This window comes from Phacochoerus africanus, chromosome 3 (genome assembly GCF_016906955.1).
Source record: "Phacochoerus africanus isolate WHEZ1 chromosome 3, ROS_Pafr_v1, whole genome shotgun sequence".
Classification (NCBI taxonomy): domain Eukaryota; kingdom Metazoa; phylum Chordata; class Mammalia; order Artiodactyla; family Suidae; genus Phacochoerus; species Phacochoerus africanus.
The window spans coordinates 134,066,576-134,088,887 of record NC_062546.1 but is presented as its reverse complement, the minus strand read 5'-3'; the positions used below and the strand labels follow the sequence as shown (position 1 = coordinate 134,088,887).

Genomic DNA, 22,312 nt, shown 5'->3' with positions numbered 1-22,312 from the left:
TCCCAAAGAGTTCAATATTTACACTAAAATATTAACAAACATCCCCTCCCCCTCAACATATTCTGAACAGCTGGAGCAGTATTACAGAATTAAGTAAATGCATTCTGGGTTCATTACACAGAAGAGCAACTTAATTCTGCCATATGGTTTCATTTAGGTCAACACCACTCTTATTTATTGTGCTTTCAGTTAATGCAGTCACATTATGCCATATATGTGCGCTTTTAGAGTAACTCAGGACTATTAACTACTGGAAAAGCTTAATAATGAAAGCAAACCCCAGTTTATTTATGAACACTTGAAATGGGTAAAATCAAAGTTAAAACAAAACTATCACTTTTATAACAGTATGTATTGAAAACAATTTACTTTAGTTGCAATAATTCACTTAAAGTGTCAATAAAAGCCTTTCTAGTAATAAGATTCAAGATATAATTTATTTTTCAATATTTTACTTACCGACACAGTTAGGTTCTCCCAAATTATATTAGAGACAGAAATATTGGACTCCCTCCATTCCTTCAATGTATCATTGCTAGGATTATGTGGTTCCACACAGTTACACCTGCAAAGGCAAAACAGTGCCAGTTGTGAACTAAGTGTCTTTTTATCACCATACTTAAAACAAATGTGTAATGGGCCTTTCTTTCACAGTTACACCCTTTCTCCATCTGAGAGATAAGTAGTTAGGTCATCCTAAATTCCAAAACACTAAAATTTCCTAAAATGGAAGATTATTCCCTCTCTGTCCCAGTCAGAGGAAATTCTTTAAAGTGAGAACACAGGGCTTTGGGGCCAAGATGCTTTCCAGACCTTACAATAACCATTTGTCCCTAACTTATAAGTCAGGTGGAAGAAATGAAACATCCAAACCATTATTATAATCTACTTATTTTAATTAATATTGTACAATCATATCAATTAAAATTAGAGCTATGATCACATTCTAAAGATTATTTAGAATTTTCCTCTGTATTTTGAAATTAAAGGATGAAGCAAGAACCCTAGGAATTCAGGATATACTATTCTTTGTGATGAGTGATAGTCCTATTAAAAATCAAACTAACAGAGTTCCCATGTGGCTCAGAAAGTTAAGGATCTGGCATTGTTGTTACCATGGCATGGGTTCAATCTCTGGCTGGCCCAGGAACTTCTACATCCATAAGCTTTTTTCTTTTGGGTGTGGCCAAAAACATCAATATGCAAAAGTTTTTTGAATAGCTATGATATATAAGGTAACCTGAAGAACACTGAGTGAGGTAAAAGCAGAGAGAATAAGAAAGAGTTGGGAGTAGTGCTATTATTATGTAATAAATAATAGCTTTTGATCTCGGATTCTTATAAGTAAATGAGAAGACACACCAAAGATAATTCACAAATTAATGGTCTACGATAACTTCAGTTTGCAAACAGTTTGTTTCCAAAAATTCATTCATAAATCTATTGTTTGCTGCTCAGAGAGCATTTTATAAAAATGGTCGTTGGGCTGCCAGATTAACCCACATATACTACGTAACTTGAAAATCAGTTGGACTGATGTTTTTATGATATCAACTAAACTGTAGAACTTAACTACAACTTCTACATTATTTCTATAGGAAAATACTTTACAGTTTCTACTTGATAAATCCCTCTGCCTAAGCAACAGTCCCTCTTCTGTCTTCTACATCAGGAATTTTAGTCTGTTCTTTAGCACCATTCATTCAATCTTCAAAGTATACAAAGTATCTATTATTATAAAACACTCTACTTGACTTGAACAATACAGACATACAATTTCCTGCCCTCAGTAAGGGAGGTTAGAGTATTCCCTTTCTGGGCTCACGTGGGGCTGGGCCTCTAAAAGAACAAAGGATTCCAATGAGAAAGTTAGTGATGAAGATTTTAAAGGAATGTGACTTGGAAGCATTAGCTACTATGAGCAACTGCAGTGACCTCATGGTATTAGAGGGAGGAGCTATGGCAAAATGGGAACAAAGTTCCCTGAGATGCAGTAATAGCCATTCATTAATTAAATTTATACAAATATTTATGTTCTAAATCCTATATTGGCTATATATAATCATAGAACATAGGCTTTTGTGTCAGAAAGATCTGTCTTTTACTGGTTTTGTAGCAATGGGCAAATTATTTAAGCCCTCTAAATCTTTGTTTCTTCATAAGAAAAATGAGTTCTAAAATGCTTACCTAGGGAGTTCTCATTGTGGCACAATGGAAGCAAACCCAACTAGTATCCATGAGGATGCAGGTTTGATCCCTGGCCTTGCTCAGTGGGTTAAGGATTTGGCGTTGACGTGAGCTGTGGTGTAGGTTGCAGATGTGGCTTGGATCCAGCATTGCTGTGGCTGTGGTGTAGACTGGCAATGGTAGCTCTGATTTGACCCCTAGCCTGGGAACTTCCAAGTGCCATGGCTGCAGGCCTGAAAAAAGGAATGCTTACCTAGCAGAGCTATGTAATAAATAGCATGAAGAGTAAATAACATGATATATATTAAGTATCTGGTATACATTTAGGAAGTTTTGGAATTGTAGCTGCTATCATCATGATTATCATCATTATTTTCTGGTTCATTTTTCAGTTTTTCATAAAGTGTTATAAAACAGTTAACTTTGAATTGATGTAATACAAGAAAAAAAAAACTAGGCTTTGTCTAACATGCTAATACACTTTTCATTTTGCCTCCAATGCTTTAAAAATAATTAAATCCTGATCAGCTTTAAAATAGTTTTTCTACTATTACTAAGAATCTATCAAAAGAAAGAAAATTCCTGCTTAATTTTGAGTCTGTGTCATTAGATCATTAGGCAAATATAGTAAAGATAATATAAGAATAGAGAGAGAAGGAAATCGTGTTTAAAAATAGCAAAAATTACTAAAAAATAAATACACTAAAACCACTAAATCACTGAATATTTTCTAAACTTAAGAATCAGATTTGGCTTCTGGCTTAAGAAAGAAGACTGAACAAACATATTTATTTTCTCTCATTGCCTGGAATTCATTAAGCAAAGGTATAATATACAAAGAAACACAAGGGGAAACATCAACAAAAGAGAGATGCAAACAAATAGAATAAGAAAAGCATACAAAAGCAGACAGTCACATGAAAATATCAAGATACAAGTTTCTTGGTCAAGATTATTCAGCTAGAAAAATCAGAGTCAGAATTTAAATCTAGAAAGTCTACTTCCAATCACTAACTAAAAATATATATATATGTACAGATTGCCAGTAAGCACATGAAAAAATGCTCAACATCACTGATTATTAGAGAAATGCAAATCAAAACCTCCATGAGATACCACCTCACACCAGTCAGAATGGCCATCATTGATAAGTCTACAAGTAACAAATGCTGGAGAGAGTGTGGAGAAAAGGGAACCCTCCTGCACTGTTGGTGGGAATGCAAGCTGGTACAACCACTATGGAAAACAGTATGGAGGTACTTTAGAAAACTATACATAGAACTACCATAAGACCCAGCAATCCCACTCTTGGGCATATATCGGACAAAACTTTCCTTGAAAAAGACACATGCACCCGCATGTTCATTGCAGCACTATTCACAATAGCCAAGACATGGAAACAACCCAAATGTCCATCGACATATGGTTGGATTGGGAAGATGTGGTATATATACACAATGGAATACTACTTGGCCATAAAAAAGAACAAAATAATGCCATTTGCAGCAACATGGATGGAACAAGAGACTCTCATACAGAGCAAAGTAAGTCATAAAGAGAAAGACAAATACCATATGATATCACTTGTATCTGGAATCTAATATACGGCACAAAGGAAACTTTCTGCAGAAAAGAAAATTGTGGACTTGGAGAATAGACTTGTGGTTGCCAAGGGGGAGGGGGAGGGAGTGGGATGGATTGGGAGTTTGGGGTTAACAGATGCAGATTGTTGCCTTTGGAATGGATAAGCAATGAGATTCTGCTGTGTAGCACTGAGAACTATGTCTAGTCACTTGGTATAGAGTATGATAATGTGAAAAAAAAGAATGTATACATATATATATATAACTGGGTCACCATGCTGTACAGTAGAAAATTGACAGAACACAGTAAACCAGCTATAATGGAAAAAGATAAAAATCATTATATAAAAAAATTCTAAAAAATAAAAAAATTTAAAGAAACATTAGTATAATCAAAAGAGGGATTGGGTTATTGATTTGAATTCCAATTCAGATATTATTTAGGAAGACTATATCTGAAATGAAAGATAGGCTTCTGTCTTTCTGGAAATAGAGAAACTTTGGCCCTTTTCTTTCAAAAAAAAAAAGGAGATATAGGGAAATAAATAACTTTTCATGACATAATAATTCTATTTTTTTCATTTAATCAGACATAATTCTTTTTCCTTTTCTTTAACTCTCTGAACCCTAAACAGCAGCGGTAAAAAATCATTTACTCATAGCTAACTAATTTGAAAAACTAAGTATGTAATTTTTTCATAGCATAAATGACTTGATACTTTGCACTCTGCTAATTTGGAAAAAACACATAAGGTTGCAAAAAATTAATGAAGAGTATTTAAATAGATTTCTTAAAGTTTTTCTCATTGTCTGTATCTATAGCAAATTTATCACAAAACATAGACACTGTTTCAGTGGGGTTTATATTATACACGGATATGCTCTTTCCTTATATATAATACTGTGGTGGAAAAGACACGGAGATATGGTTCATAAAACATGGATTTTGCTTCCATCTCAAGCACTTAGGAACCAGAAAAGCTCAAATTGGTGGCTTAACTCCTCTGTAAGTTAGTTGCCTCATGTATTAAATGGTTCTACTAATATTAGATTGAAATGTATGAAACTGTCAGTATTTGCCTGCTTTTGACCAACAAAAAAACCGACAATTTTATATGGTTCAAAATACTGCTCTGTCTTATACTGTTAGTGCATGAATAAAATGTTTTAGACATTTTGGAATAGTTATATATAAATATATCTCCTTTCAACTGAAGTAAAGGATGGATCTAGCCTGTCCAGTAAAATCTCAAAGAGGGTCTGGACTAAATGACTTACTCAACAAATAAATAGAGTAACAGATGGAGCTGAAAATATGAGAATTAGTTTAGAGTTTGACTATACAAGAGTTGATTCCAGAAATCCTTCCCCAAATGCTAAATACTTCTTTTCCATAAAATGGCATCAGACTTATGTCTCAGCAGTACCATCAATATTATGAGGCAAAATTATTTTGAACTTAGAGGTTTATATTGAGCCAAATATCAAATCAAATATAAGGAAGAATAGGAAAAAAAGTTTATTTTTTGTAGATTTTATTTTCTCTTGCATGCATTCTTAATTAGAAAACAAACTTTTAACTATAAAAAGAAAAAAAAGGATGATATGGGATGAAGGAAATAGTGTTTCCAACCTGGGAAAGCAATGAAAAACTCTCAAAATGACAAATGTATGTAGAGCTCAAGAACAAATCAGGAAAGTGACATCACAGGATGGCTGAACGGAAAGCCTCAGGCCCCTTTTTCCCCCACAGAAGCATCAATTTAACATGAATATATCGACCAAAATACTGCAGTGAGAATTCCAGAATCCAGTTAAGATGCTACAGTACCCAAGTGCAAAGCTGTGAACAGCCTCATTCAAGGGGGTAAGAAGAGCAGTTTCACTTTAACTGCATCAGCTCCTTCTCTAAGTTGGCATAGCTCAGCAGTGATAGAGAATACCCTTGCTCACAATTTTTATACTGGGGGCAAAGAGAAAAGTAGAGGCTGCATCTGACATTTCAGATCTTCAGAGGACTACTAAGTAACTCATATCTGTCTTGTCTCATTCAGAGCACTGTCAGAACCATTATAGTTTGGATGCCTGGGAGCCACTGAGAAAAAAAGAAGAGTGAAGAAAGTGGCTTTCAGGGACTAGGGTGGCTCAGTGAATCAGATGTAGGAGAAAAGTCTGAGGCTTCTTCCTCTAAAAGGAGTATGAGGAGCATATGTCTGGTGTTCAAGCTTTTCAGAAGACTGCTCAAGAACTGGTCTGTCTCACCTGACTCATCTCTATCACCTGAATCAGAGTACTGATGGGGAGTCAGCATATGATGGATATCTGGAAGTCTCTGAGAACAAAGGATGGCAGGTAAGCTTGCTGTTGTACTACCAGTGAATTTACAGCATCACAGATTGACATCAGAAGAACCAAAAATTATTAGCTCCTGTCGGGGGGGTGGGGGACCCAGCAACCCTATGTAACTGAGAAATCTCACACACAGCCTCAAAGAATATGCATCCCTTTCCCTCCAAGAAAAGTTTATAGAGGTGCATAGAATCTCTAATCAAGCTGATTAGTAAGGATCTTCTGCTGTACAAAAAGCCAGTCCATAAAGACTAGGAGAAGTGGCTGTTATTTTAAATGTGCCAATCTCCAAACAAAGTTAAGGGACACATGAAGAAACAGGAAAACAAGGTCCATAAAAGGAATAAAACAAATCAAAAACATATCTTAAATAAAAGGAAGTATATAAATTACCTGATAAAGAATCAAAACAACCATCATAAAGATATTCTATGAGCTCAAGAAAATGATGAATAAACAAAATGAGAATATCAACATAAAGATTAGAAAATATTAAAAAGAACCAAAGGAAATTTGGAGCTAAATAATACAATAATTGAAGTAAAAAATTCAGTAGAATGGTTCACCATCAGACTCAGTCAGGCATGAGAAAGGATAAGTGAACTTGCGGACAAGTTACTTGAAGTTATCCAGTCAGAAGAATAAAATGAGAAAAGAATGAGAAAGAGTGAGGAAAACCTGAGGAACATATGGAATACCATTAGCAAACAATTATATGCATCAGTTCCAATAGAAGAAGAAAGAAAAAGGGAGAGAAAATTTATTGAAAGAAATAGTGACCCCTCAGAGTTCCCATCATGGGGCAGTGGTTAACGAATCTGACTAGGAACCATGAGGTTGCAGGTTCAATCCCTGGCCTCGCTCAGTGGGTTAAAGATCCGGCATTGCCATGAGCTGTGGTATAAGTTGCAGATGCAGCTTAGATCCCTCATTGCTGTGGCTCTGGCATAGGTCGGTGGCTACAGCTCTGATTAGACCCCTAACCTGGGAATCTCCATATGCCACGGGAGTGGCCCTAGAAAAGGTAAAAAGATAAAAAAGAAAAAAAAATAGTGGCCCCCAAATTTCCCAAAACTGGAGAAAGAAATGACATCCATAATTAAGAGTTTTTAAGAATTCCAACCACAGTGAATACAAAGAAATCCACACTAAGACACATTATAGTCAAATTGTCAAAACTCAAATATGCAGAGAAAATTTCAACAGTAGCAAGAGAAAAGTGAATCTCACTGTGTAAGAGAAGTTCCATAAGACTATCAGTGGATTTTTCAGCAGGAACTCAACAAGCCAGAAGGCAGTGGGATGATATATTCAAAGTGGAAAAAACTGCCAACCAAGAATACTATATCTAGCAAAAAAGGGATACTTTGAAATGAAGGAGAAATAAAACTTTCCTAGACTAAAAAAAAAAAAAAAAAAAAGCTGAGAGAATTCATCACCACTAGACCTGCCTTACAAGAAATGTTAAAGGGACTCCTTCAAGTTCAAACAAAAGGATGCTGGAGAGCAACACAAAAGCATATGGAAATATAAAGCTTGTTAATAATTGTAACTATACAGACAAATACAAAATACTGAATGGTAGTACATACCTCATTTTAATTCTAGTATAGAAATTAAAGAACTAAAGTATTACTATAAAATATGTTAAAGGATACGCATTATAAAAGGATGTAATTGTTGACATCAGTAACATAAAATGTTTAAGGGGGAGGAAGTAAAAGTGAAGAGTATTTGCATATACTTGAAGTTAAGTTTTTATCAGCTTAAAACAGATTGTTATAACTACAAGATGTTTATATAAGCCTTATGGTAACCATAAAGGAACTACCTTTTTGTGTAGAGCATATACAAAAGAAAATAAGAAAGGAATCAAAACACATCACTACACCCCCCCAAATCAACAAAACACAAAGTAAGAAAGAGTGGGAGGGGACAAAAGTGCTACAAGACAGATAGAAAATAATGAACAAAATGGCAACAGTAAGTTCTTCCCTGTCAATAATTACTTAAGTGTAAATAGATTCAACTTTTCAATCAAAAGACATACAGTGGCTAAATAAATTTTAAAAAAAGATCAAATTGTATGCTGTCTAGAAGAGATTTTTGATTTAAGAACACACATAGTATGAAAGTTAAAATATAGAAAAAATATATGCAAATGGTAACCAAAAGAGCAGGGGCCAAGGTGGGCCATAATCATTTAAGATGAAAGAAACTTTAAGTCAAAAAACTGTCAGGTGAGACAAAGAAGGACATTATATAATGATAAAAGTGTCAATTAACTAGGAAGATATAAAAATTAAAGATATATGCACCTAACCCAACATATGAAGGAAATATGACAGAATTGAAAGGAAAGATATATAGTAACAAAATAATATTAGATTTTAATACCTCACTTTATATAATGGATAGATTCCAAATGGAAGATGAATAAAGAAATAGAGGACTTTAACATTACAGACCAAATGACCCTAGTAGCATAAACAGAACATTTCACCTAACAACAGCAGAATACACAGTGTTCTCAAACACACACAAAACATTCTCCATAAGGGATAGCATGTTAGGTCACAAAACTAGTCCCCCAAAATTTAATAAGACTGAAATCATACTAAGTATATTTTCCAACCACAGTGCAATGAAACTAGAAATCAATAACAGAAGGAAAACAAAAACAAATTCACAAATACATGGAAAAATAAAAACACATCCTTGGAAACAACCCAAATGTCCATCAACAGATGATTGGATTAGGAAGATGTGGTATATATACACAATGGAATACCACTCAGCCATAAAAAAGAACAAAATAATGCCATTTGCAGCAACATGGATGAACTAGAGACTCTCATACTGAGTGAAGTCAGTCAGAAAGACAAAGACAAATACCATATGATATCACTTATATCTGGAATCTAATATATGGCACAAAGGAGTCTTTCCACAGAAAAGAAAATCATGGACTTGGGGAATATACTTGTGGTTGCCAAGGGGGAGGGGTAGAGAGAGGGATGGATTGGGAGCCTGGGGTTAGTAGACGCAAACTATTGCTTTTGGAATGGATTAGCATGAGATCCTGCTGGTAGCACTGGGAACTATGTCTAGTCACTTATGATGGATCATGATAATAGAATAAAAAAGAATGTATACATGTGTGTGTAACCAGGTCACCATGCTGTACAGTAGAAAAAATAATTATGTTGGGGAAATAACAATTTAAAAAATTATTAAAAATAATAAATTTAAAAAAGAGAAAAAAAAAACCCACATCCTTGAACAACCAGTGGGTCAAAGAAGAAGTCAAAATGGAAATTAGAAAATATCCTGAAACAAATGCAAATGAAAAAAGCATAATAAAACTTAGAGGATGCAGCAAAAGCAGTACAAAGAGGGAAGTTTATAGCAATAACTGCCTACATTAAAATTAAGAAAAGTCTCAAATAAACAACCCAACTTTAAACCACAAAGAACTGGAAAAAGAAAAAAAAACAAACTAAGCCCAAAGTTAGCAGAAGGAAGGAAATAATCATCAGAGCAGAAATAAATGAAACAGAGACTAGAAAAACAATAGTAGATATCAATGAAACTGAGTTGGTTTTTTTAACCGTTTTTATTTATAATTATTATTTTCTTTTTAGGGCTGCACCTGTGGCATATGGAAGTTCCCAGGTGAGAGGTTGAATTGGAACAGCAATGCAAGACCCAAGCTGCATCTGTGACCTATGCTGCAGCTCATGGCATGCCAGATCCTTAACCCACTGAGCAGAGCCGGGGATCAAACCCACATCTTCATGGATGCTAGGTGGATTCATTACTACTGAGCCAAGATGGAACTCCTGGGTTGGTTTTTTGAAAAAAATCAACAAAATTGACAAACCCTTAGCCAGACTAAGAAAAAAATAGAGAAGACTTGAAATTAGAAATGAAAGTAGAGACATCACAATTGATGCTACAGAAATTGAAAGGATCATAAGAGATTACTATGTGAAATTTCAAGCCAACAAACTGGATAGTTCAGGAGAAGTGGATAAATTCCTAGAAACATACAATTTACTAAGACTGAATCATGAAGAAAGAGAAATTCTGAACAGACCTATAACTAGTAAGGAGACTGAATCAGTAATCAAAAATCTCCCAACAAAGAAAAGCCCATGACCAGATGGTTTCACTGGCAAATTCTACCACACATTTAAAGAAGAACTGATGCCAATCCTTCTCAAACTCTTCCAAAAAACTAAGAGGAGGGAACACTTCCAAATTCATTTTATGAAGCAGAATTACCCTGATACCAATACCAGAAAAAGACATCAAAAGAAAACTAAAAAACAATATTTTAATGAATATAGATGCAAAAATCCTCAACAAAATATTAGCAAACTAAATTCAATAGTACATTAAAAGGATCATACATCATGACCAAGTGGAATTTATCCCCAGAACACAAGAATGGTTCAACGTATGAATACTGAATCATTGAGATAAACAAAATTAATAGAATAAAGGATAAAATCACATGATCAACTCAATAGATGCCCAAAAAGCATTTGACAAATTCAGCACCTTTTCATGATAAAAAAAAAAACACTCATCAACCTAGGAATAAAAGGGAATTATCTCAACATAATAAAAGCCATATATGACAAGCCCACAGCTAACATCATAATCAATGGGGAAAAACCAAAAGCTTTTCCTCTTAGATAAAGAACAAGACAAGGATGCCCACTCCTATCATTTCAGTTCGAAATAGCACTGGAAGTCCTAGCTGGAGCAATTAGGTTAAAAAAATCCAAATTGGAAAAGAAGAAGTAAAGTTATCTCTACTTGCAGATGACATAATCCAATATGTAAAAAACTTTAAAGATTTCACACATTAAAAAACTGTTAGAATAAATGAATTAAGTGAAGTAGTAAGATAAAAATCAACACAAAAAAACTCAGTTGAGTTTCTATAAACTAACAATGCACAATCTAAAAAGGAGATTAAGAAAAATGTAAAATAGCATAAACAAGAATAAAATACTTAGAGAAGTAAACTTAAAATATTTAAAAGACTTGTACACTTAAAACCACAAGACATTATTGAAATAAATTAAAGAGGACACAAATAAATGGAAACATAAATGTGTTCATGAATTGGAAGACTTAATATTATTAAAATGCTCATATTACTGAAAGTTATCCACAAAGGCAATGAAATCACTACAAAAATCCCAATGGCATTTTTTATAGAAATAGAAAAAATAATTGTAAAATTCATATGGAACAAAGTAAGGATCCTGAATAGTCAAAAATTTTTGAGAAAAAAAGAATAAAGTTGGAAGCCTCACACTTCCTAATTTCAAAATATATTACACAGCTAGAGTAATGAAAAAAACCACATGGTATTGGAATAAAGACAGACATAAACCAATAGAACAGAATAAAAAGCCTAGAAATAAGCCCTCACCTATGCAGTCAAATGATCTTTGACAAGAATGGCAATGCTACACAATGGGGAAATGTTGAAGTCTCTTCAACAAATGGTGGTGGAAAAATTGGATATCCACAAACAAAAGAATAAAATTGGACTCATCGGACACCCATAAACAAAAATCAATTCAAATAGGATAAGAGACTTAAATATTAGATCTGAAACAATAAAATTTGTAGGAGAACATGTGTGGAAGCTTTATGACATTGGTCTTAGCAAGGATTTCTTGGTTATGACAGAAAATTAAAGATAACAATTACAGATAACAAAAGCAAAAGTAAACGATGGGACTATATTAAACTAAAAAGCCTCTACATAGTCAAGGAAACAATAAGCAGAGTTAAAAGACAACCTATGGAATGGGAGGAAATACTTGCAAACTATTTCTTATAAGGCATTAATATTCAAAATATAAAAGGAGTTCCTATAACTCAACAGCAGTAAAATAAATTACTCAATTTAAAACTGGACAAAGGATTTGAATAGACATTTCTTCAAAGAAAACCAACCAATAGTCAACAAGAAAATGAAAAGATTTTTTACATTACTAATAATCAGTTAAGTGCAAATCAAACTACAGTGAGGTGTCATCTTACATCCATTAGGATGACCATTGTAAACAAAGCAACAGAAAATAACAAGTGTTGGTGAGAATGTGGAAAAACTGGAAATTTTATGCACTATTCTTAGGAATTTAAAATGGTGTAACCAATATGGAAAACACTTTGTAGGTTTCCCCCAAATTAAAAATTGACTACTGTATGATCCAGCAACCCCACTTGTGGATCAAAAAAAAAACTGAAACTAGGATCTTGAAAAGATACCTGTATTCCCATGTTCATTGCAGCATTGTTCAAATAGTTAAGAAGTGGAAATAATCTAACAACAGATAGAGGAATGCATAAAAAAATGGATAATCCATCAACAGATAGATGAACAGATAAAAAATATTCTATATATATATATACACATTTACATACATATGTATATATATATGTGTGTGTACATATAATGGAATATTATTCAGTCATTAAATAAAAAAGGAAATTCTGTCATATGCTACAATAGGGATGAACATTGAGGATATTATGTAAAGTGAAACATCCAGCCACAGAGAGAAAAATACTGCTTGATTCCACTTATATGAGCTATCTAAGGTAATAAAACTCATAGAAACAGAAAGTAGAATTGTGGTTTCCAGGGGTGGAGAGAGAGAAATGGGGAGTTGCTCTTCAATATAGATATAGAGTTTTAGTTATTCACTATGAAAAAGTTTAGAGATCTGCTGCACTGTACACAAACTTTTAATAGGGAGTTAATAGGATAGAATTATTGAATTCTTAGGAAAGACTGAGGACATTCAAGCATAGAAGGCAGAATGAAAAGAAGGCAATCAGCAATTCCAGAAAATATAAAAGGTTATGCAAGAAAGACATGTTCCCAAGAGGATGAAAACTGAAATTCATGTGATTTTGAGCAGCTCATGAAATGCTGAAAAGAAAATTTCAGTTTATGATGACGTTAATAACATTGTTGGGTTTTTAATTCTTCACCAAAGTTTTTGAGTTATTTTCTTAGTGGTTGTTCTAGGGCTTACCATATACATCCAGGTATTAGGCTCCATTAATGGCTGGATGGTTGCTCTATTGTTTTTGGGTAAAAAAAACCTGGGGTATAAATTGCTCTGATGGTATGATGCAATTAAACTCATCTCCTTTGCAGTTGAGGTCTTTGTTTGAGGTTTTACTGACCCCAGCGGGGCTCGCATTAGCTGTCTCTTTTTCCAGTTCTCCCTGGTATTGTAGGGGGCCTATTGTTTAGCAGGTGTCTCTCATAAAGCTACCTACCTCCTTTTAATTGCTTTCCACCATAAAACTTCCATTAACCCACAGCAAGACACATCATAATAAAAATGGCAAAAATTAGTGATAAAGAGAGGATCCTAAAGGCAGCAAGAGAAAAACAGAATGTTACCTACAAGGGAACCCCCATAAGAATATCAGCTGACTTCTCTACAGAAACACTACAGGCCAGGAGGGAATGGCAACAGATATTTAAAGTGCTCAAAGGAAAAAATATGCAACCTAGAATACTCTATCCAGCAAGAATATCATTTAAAATAGAAGGGGAAATAAAAATTTTTTCCAACAAACAAAAACTTAAAGAATACTGCAACACAAAACCCAGGTTAAAGGAAATATTGAAAGGGCTTCTCTAAACCAAAAAGAAAGGAAGGAAAGGGAAGAAAAAAGAAAAGAAAAAAAAAAGAAGAAGAGGAAGAACTAGGACTGAGGAAACCGCAATCAGAGAGCAGTCACTCAAATAAGCCAGCATAACGATTTAATCATGAACATGCTTCCAACAAAATAAAATTAAAAAGAAAAAAATAAAAAAGAGTCATCAAAACCATAAAATGTGGGCAAGGGATGTTAGGAAGTAAATAACCCTTTTTGTTTGTTTGTATGTTTCTCTTCTTAATTTTAATATAGTAATGAAGTGTTTGAACTTACAGGACCATCAGGCTACAACACACAATTATGGGAAGGGGTTAGCATACTTAAAAAACAGGGCAACCCCAAGCCAAAACCAAATATTGCATTTGCAAAAAATGAAAAAAAATACACTCAAGCAGATAATAACAGGAGACCATCCAACCGAAAAAAAAAAAAAAAAAAAAGGAAGAATGGAGAACCATAGAATCAACTGGAACACGAGGTTCAAATGGCAATAAATAATCATCTATCAATTATCACCTTAAATGTCAATGGACTGAACGCCCCAATCAAAAGACACAGAGTGGCTGAGTGGATAAAAAGCCAAAAACCTTCAATATGCTGCCTACGAGAAACTCACCTTAGGACAAAAGATACATATAGATTGAAAGTGAAAGGGTGGGGAAAAATATTTCATGCCAATAGACAAGACAGAAAAGCAGGAGTCGCAACGCTCATATCAGACAAAATAGACTTTAAAACAAAAGACATAAAGAAAGACAAAGAAGGACACTACTTAATGATTAAGGGATCCATCCAAGGAGAGGATGTTACTATCGTCAACATATATGCCCCAAATACAGGAGCACCCAGATACATACAACAAATATTAACAGACATAAAGGGAGATACTGATGAGAATACAATCATAGTAGGAGACCTTAATACCCCCCTCACATCAATGGACAGATCCTCTAGACAGAAAACCAATAAAGCAACAGAGATCCTAAAGGAAACAATAGAAAAGTTAGACTTCATTGATATCTTCAGGACACTACATCCAAAAAAAAGCAGAATACACATTCTTCTCAAATGCTCATGGAACATTCTCAAGAATCGACCACAATGTTGGGACACAAAGCTATTCTCAAAATTTAGGAGCATAGAAATTATCTCAAGTATCTTCTCTGACCACAATGCCATGAAATTAGAAATCAACCATCGGAAAAGGAAAGAGAAAAAACCTACTGCATGGAGACTAAACAACATGCTACTAAAAAACCAATGGGTCAATGAGGAAATCAAGCAGGAAATTAAAAACTACCTTGAAACAAATGATAATGAAGACACAACCGCTCAAAACCTATGGGATGCTGCGAAAGCAGTGCTCAGAGGGAAATTTATAGCGATACAGGCCTTTCTCAAAAAAGAAGAAAGATCCCAAATTGACAACTTAACCCTCCACCTAAATGAATTAGAAAAAGAAGAACAAAAAAGGCCTAAAGTCAGCAGAAGGAAGGAAATTATAATGATCAAAGAAGAAATCAATAAAATAGAGACTCAAAAAACAATAGAGAAAATTAATAAAACCAAGAGCTGGTTCTTTGAAAAGGTCAACAAAATTGACAAACCCCTGGCCAGACTCCCTCAAAAGAGGAGAGAAAGAACCCAAATAACCAAAATTATAAATGAAAAAGGAGAAATCACAACAGATACAGCAGAAATACAAAAAACCATAAGAGAATACTGTGAACAACTATACGGCAACAAGTCTGACAATCTGGAAGAAATGGACAATTTTCTAGAATCTTCCAGCCTGCCAAAACTGAATCAAGTAGAAACAGACCAACTGAACAGACCGATCACTAGAAATGAAATTGAAGAGGTCATAAAATCACTCCCTACAAATAAAAGTCCAGGTCCAGATGGCTTCACAGGTGAATTTTATCAAACATATAAAGAGGAACTGGTGCTCATCCTCCTTAAACTCTTTCAAAAGGTTGAAGAAGAAGGAATATTCCCAAAGACATTCTATGATGCCACCATCACCCTCATTCCAAAACCAGACAGAGATACCACCAAAAAAGAAAACTATCTCCCAATATCATTGATGAATATAGATGCAAAAATTCTCATCAAAATCTTAGCCAACCAAATCCAACAACATACCAAAAAAATTATACACCATGACCAGGTTGGGTTCATCCCAGGTTCACAAGGATGGTTCAACATACGCAAATCAATCAGCATCATACACCACATTAACAAAAAAAAAGTCAAAAATCATATGATCATCTCAATAGACGCAGAAAAAGCATTTGACAAAGTCCAACATCCATTCATGATCAAGACCCTCTCCAAAGTGGGTATAGAGGGAACATTCCTGAATAGAATCAAAGACATTTATGATAAACCCACAGCAAATATAATCCTCAATGGGGAAAAACTGAAAGCCTTCTCACTCAAATCTGGAACAAGACAGGGATGCCCACTCTCACCACTGCTCTTCAACATAGTTTTGGAAGTCCTAGGCACAGCAATTAGACAAACAAAAGAAATAAAAGGCATCCATATAGGAAGAGAAGAGATAAAACTGTCACTGTATGCAGAGGACATGATACTATACATAGAAAACCCGAAGGACTCAACCCCAAAACTACTTGAACTGATTCATAAATTCAGCAAAGTAGCAGGATATAAGATCAACATTCAGAAGTCAGTTGCATTTCTGTATACCAGCAATGAAATATTAGAAAAGGAATACAAAAATACGATACCTTTTAAAATTGCACCTCACAAAATCCAATACCTCGGAATACACCTGACCAAGGAGGTAAAGGACCTATATGCCGAGAACTATAAAACTTTAATCAAAGAAATCAAAGAAGATGTAAAGAAATGGAAAGATATTCCATGTTCCTGGATTGGGAAAATCAATATTGTAAAAATGGCCATACTACCCAAAGCAATCTACAGATTCAATGCAATCCCTATCAAATTACCCATGATATTTTTCACAGAACTAGAACAAACAATCCAAACATTTATATGGAACCACAAAAGACCCAGAAGCGCCCAAGCAATCCTGAGAAACAAAAACCAAGCAGGAGGCATAACTCTCCCAGACTTCAGGCACTATTACAAAGCCACAGTCATCAAAACAGTGTGGTACTGGTATCAAAACAGACGGACAGACCAATGGAACAGAAGAGAGAATCCGGAAATAAACTCTATGACACCTATGGTCAATTAATCTTTGACAAAGGAGGCAAGAACATAAAATGGGAAAAAGAAAGTCTATTCAGCAAGCATTGCTGGGAAACCTGGACAGCTGCACGCAAAGCAATGAAACTAGAACACACCCTCACACCATGCACAAAAATAAACTCAAAATGGCTGAAAGACTTAAATATAAGACAGTACACCCAAACTCCTAAAAGAGAAGAACATAGGCAAAACACTCTCTGACATCAACATCATGAATATTTTCTCAGGTCAGTCTCCCAAAGCAATAGAAATAAGAGCAACAATAAACCCATGGGACCTCATCAAACTGAAAAGCTTTTGCACAGCAAAGGAAACCCAAAAGAAAACAAAAAGACAACTTACAGAATGGGAGAAAATAGTTTCAAATGATGCAACCGACAAGGGCTTAATCTCTAGAATATATAAACAACTTATACAACCCAACAGCAAAAAAACCAATCAATCAATGGAAAAATGGGCAAAAGACCTGAATAAACATTTCTCCAAAGAAGATATACAGATGGCCAACAAACACATGAAAAAATGCTCAACATCGCTGGTTATAAGAGAAATGCAAATCAAAACTACCATGAGATATCACCTCACACCAGTCAGAATGGCCATCATTAATAAATCCACAAATAACAAGTGCTGGAGGGGGTGTGGAGAAAAGGGAACCCTCCTGCACTGTTGGTGGGAATGTAAACTGGTACAGCCACTATGGAGAACAGTTTGGAGATACCTTAGAAATCTATACATAGAACTTCCATATGACCCCACAATCCCACTCTTGGGCATCTATCCAGACAAAACTCTACTTAAGAGAGACACGTGCACCCGCATGTTCATTGCAGCACTCTTCACAATAGCCAAGACATGGAAACAACCCAAATGTCCATCGACAGAGGATTGGATTCGGAAGAGGTGGTATATATACACAATGGAATACTACTCAGCCATAAAAAAGAATGACATAATGCCGTGTGAGCAACATGGATAGAACTAGAGACTCTCATACTGAGTGAAATAAGTCAGAAAGACAAAGACAAATACCATATGATATCACTTATAACTGGAATCTAATATCCAGCACAAATGAACATCTCCTCAGAAAAGAAACTCATGGACTTGGAGAAGAGACTTGTGGCTGCCTGATGGGAGGGGGAGGGAGTGGGAGGGATCGGGAGCTTGGGCTTATCAGACACAACTTAGAATAGATTTACAAGGAGATCCTGCTGAATAGCATTGAGAACTTTGTTTAGAGACTCATGTTGCAACAGAAGAAAGGCTGGGGGAAAAAATGTAATTGTAATGTATACATGTAAGGATAACCTGACCCCCTTGCTGTACAGTGGGAAAAAAAATAATAATAAATAATTTTTAAAAAAAACTTCCATTATTTATGAGAGCCAGTTTAGGCTACATGTTTTCAAACAAAAACAGTTGCTTTGGAGAGATCTTTGGAGCTCCCACTGGGCAAATTATCTGAGGTCTTGCTTTGAAGCAACAGACAGGGACAATGGGTGTGCTTCTTTCTGAGTGACTCCTTTGCTTTAGGAGCAGGGAGCTGGGCAAGGACATCAGTCAGGATCACCTTGGCATTTTCAGTAGTCCATGCCTGCAGCAGAACCTCCAAACTGTGTGTGGGGGCAGTGTATGTAGGGAGCCCCAATTTCTTGGATTCACTGATTTAGAATTTAGCTTCTGTAATATATGCAGGGGTTGAGGTGGGATGATAAATGCTGGCAGCCTGCCCTAATTGTGAAGATATCATTGTCCTCCTCTGGGAGCTAGGAGGATAAGAAGCCTGTGTTCTTGGCCACACCCACCTAGGGTGAAGCTTCTGTCATACTGAGCTGGGGGAGAGGGTTAAGGAGGATGTGGGTTGTGGTTCAAATGTTGTAGACTTGCTGTTCTTAAAAAGATTTAGTAGATTTTCTTTAATAAACATTTCTTTGTTTGCTATATGACCTTAAAACAATTTACAGAGACTTTACATTGTTTTGGAAGTGATTTTCACCAGTAAGGCTGTTTCACCAGAGAGGGTCCTTCAAATTCCTTATGCCACCATTCTGGAAAAACATTGTTTTTTGAATGGCATATGAGTCATGATATTGTTAGGGAAAGATTGACTGAAACCACCCAGGCACAAGAATAACTGCTTACATGAGTTGTCTCACAACAGGAGAGCCCAATAAAGAACATGGTGCTGCCCTAAAAACTAAATGGGAGAATTTGGGAGGGGCCAGTAGGAGGTAGGAGATGATCAGCTTCCCAGAATCCTTGGCACTGGAATTCATCTTGGCTGAGAAATGCCCATGCTTCTAAGAAGGACCCTAAGCAAGACCAAGCAAGATAACAGGCCAGAGATACCCCAGAAACTAACCCCATCCCCATCAAACTTGAGACTATAAACCATGTGGCAAGGCAGTTCTCCTGGGTTATCCTACACTGTTGCTCTCCACTTGGGCGCCCTATCCAATAAAGCCTATTGCTTTGTCAGCATATGTGTCTCCTTGGACAATTCATTTCCAAGTGTTCGATAAGAGCCGACTCTCAGGCCCTGCAAGGGGACCCATTTCTGTGATAATACTACAGAAATAGAGAAGAAAATATAACCATTGCACAGCATTTGATTCTAGACTGAGAAATATTTACAGTTGTAATTATGTAAAGGTTTTTAAAATGTGGGTTTAAAAAAATTTTAGAATCAATCTTTAGGCACATTACTTAACACTTAGCCATTGTTACAGAATTAAAATTATGTAAACAACCACTACAAACAGAATCAGGAGTAGGCAAATGGAAGAACAGGGAGTTGGAAGGAAAGATATAGTTATCCCTTTTTACAAGTGTAAAATTTTAATAAACAGAAACCTCAGTTAAATAGAGTTGGGAGACCAGACTGGGGAGTCCTCATGTCCTACAACAACAGAGGAGCCCAACAGGGAGAAGGCAGACTTCCTCTTGTCCTAGTAACAGCTCAGCCAATGAGAGACTACTACAACTTAGCCAATGAAAAGCCATGGACTGTTTAGTTACTAGGGCCCTCCAAACATCCTTTTCCCCTCTATAAGCATTCTCTTCCCCATTTTTGGAGGGGGCTTGCACGTGGCTCGTCACGGTTGCAGATCTCAAATTGCAATTTTTTGCTGATCCTGAATGAACCCTATTTTTTTTTTCTGGAGAAATAACTGGTAGTATATTTGTGTTAAGTCAACAACTTAATGGCTATCATGAGGATTCTTAGAAAAACCCCAATGACTCTGGTGAGCAAATTGGTGTGGGACCAACACTGAGCCCATTGTTGCTCACTGCAAATCTCACCAACCTTGAAATTTAAGAGTAAGTCCTGGATTTGAGCTTCCACCTTCTGTGCATTTTGAAGCTCCCCAGGTTTTATTTGGGATCTATTTTAAGACTTGTTCCTTTCTGATTAAGGCCTTGTTCTGTATGCGAGTATTCATCTGCCATTTTGGTCTGATTTTGAAATAAGATTGTTCCAGCTGGAACTGGCTAGCCTTCGGCCCATTCCTTTTGGAACAGGAACTGTTGCTCCTGGTACTGGCCAGCCTTTGGCTCATTCCTTCAGGAACAGGGGATGTTTCACTGGAACTGTGCCAATTCAGCCTTTGGCCTAATTCCATTTGGAAAAAGGGCTGTTCTTTGGAACTGTGCTGAGCAGCTTTCAGCCCAGCTCCTCTAGGACCAGACTGTTCCTTTAGAACTTGCTGGTATTAGGCCTGCAGGCTATTTGGGTTTGAGCATTTTGACCTGTTTGAAGATTATTCTCTTACTTTGGGAAAAAATCTACAAGATATGAGATCCCAGTTATCTAAATATTTTGAGAGAACTCCTCCTACAGGGACTCTGGCCAATTTTTTTTTGAAAACCACAATTCTTCCTTAGGCACATTTCTAACTAAATGGATTAACCCAATTAAAGGAAATTTAGAGAGTATCAATGGCCACCATGGGGAACTTTTGAAATCTCCAGATTTACTGTTCTTAAGCCAAATTGGATAACCATAGCTTTAAAATTTCCAAAACTGAATGGAATGCCTATTTTCAATTGGTATTTTAAGCCTTCCAAATGTTATCAGGAGTTTAAAACTGAAAAATAAGGTTTTTAAGATTTACTGAGGCAAACAATTAAGATAAAATGGCTTCCTAACCTCATGGTTTTCATCTTTGGTATATTTGTCTCAGGCTCCACCTTTGGTGCAATTCACTTTCCTTCTCTGCCATATAAAATGCCTCTATACCCTCCATTCCCCCATACTAATTCTCTCACCAAAATTCCCTTTTTCTCTGGAACTCCCCACTCTCCCTTCTTCTGAACATGTCCCTTAAAATTAAGCCTTATGAGGATTAATTAATTAAAGGCTAAACTCTTAATTTCTTTACTCCCTGGACTAAAACTAAACTGCCAGTCATAGTCTATGATTTTCTCAAAGTTAATGGAGATTCTCACAGATTTGTTGAGGGATTTAATATAGTCAGTCAAATTTATCAATCCGATTTCTCTGACTTATATCAACTACTTCATATACTTATCAGTGATGGCCAGGCCCAGCATTGAGTAAAAAATGTTCTTTGGGAAAATCCTGAAAGGTCTCTGGAATTACAATGAGACCAGCCCACTAAAATTTATACTGTACTGATAGGTGACTTCACAGAGTAATTCTTAGGGCTTTTCCAAAGCCCAATGACTGGACAAAATTCAGATTTATACACAAAAATCTGACGAATGTGTTCATTACTATTACAATCAACTTCAGATTATTTTTAAAGAAGATTCTGGTCTTCCTTCATGTATTGATTTCACCTAGGTAGATTTTAACTTTTTTTTTTCCAGAGTGCCTTTTATTTTTTATAATGATTTTAATTTTTTTTTCTATTATAGTTGAGGAGTTCCTGTCATGGCTCAGCAGAAAAGAATCTGATTAGCATCACTGAGGATGGAGGTTTGATCCCTGGCCTTGCTCAGTGGGTTAAGGATGCACCGTTGCCATGAGCTGTGGTATAGGTCTCAGACACGGCTCAGATCTGGCATTGCTGTGGCTGTGGCATAGGCCAGCAGCTGCGGCTCTGATTCAACCCCTAGCTTGGGAACCTCCATGTGTCTCAAGTGCGGCCGTAAAAACGATTTAAAAAAAGGGGGGTATTATAATTGATTTGCAGTGTTCTGTCAATTTCTACTGTACAGCAAAGTGATATACACACACATATATATACAAAGAATATATATATATATTC

At 35.7% G+C, this 22,312-nt stretch overlaps 1 protein-coding gene across 1 annotated transcript in view; it reads right to left on the bottom strand.

The window, feature by feature from the left end:
* SLC4A10 (solute carrier family 4 member 10) overlaps window positions 1-22,312 on the bottom strand; it is a 238,387-nt gene that overhangs the window by 44,225 nt on the left and 171,850 nt on the right. The window contains exon 15 of the mRNA XM_047772739.1: window positions 460-565. Within this exon, the coding sequence (XP_047628695.1) occupies window positions 460-565 (106 nt within the window). The remainder of the gene's footprint in view (window positions 1-459; window positions 566-22,312) is intronic.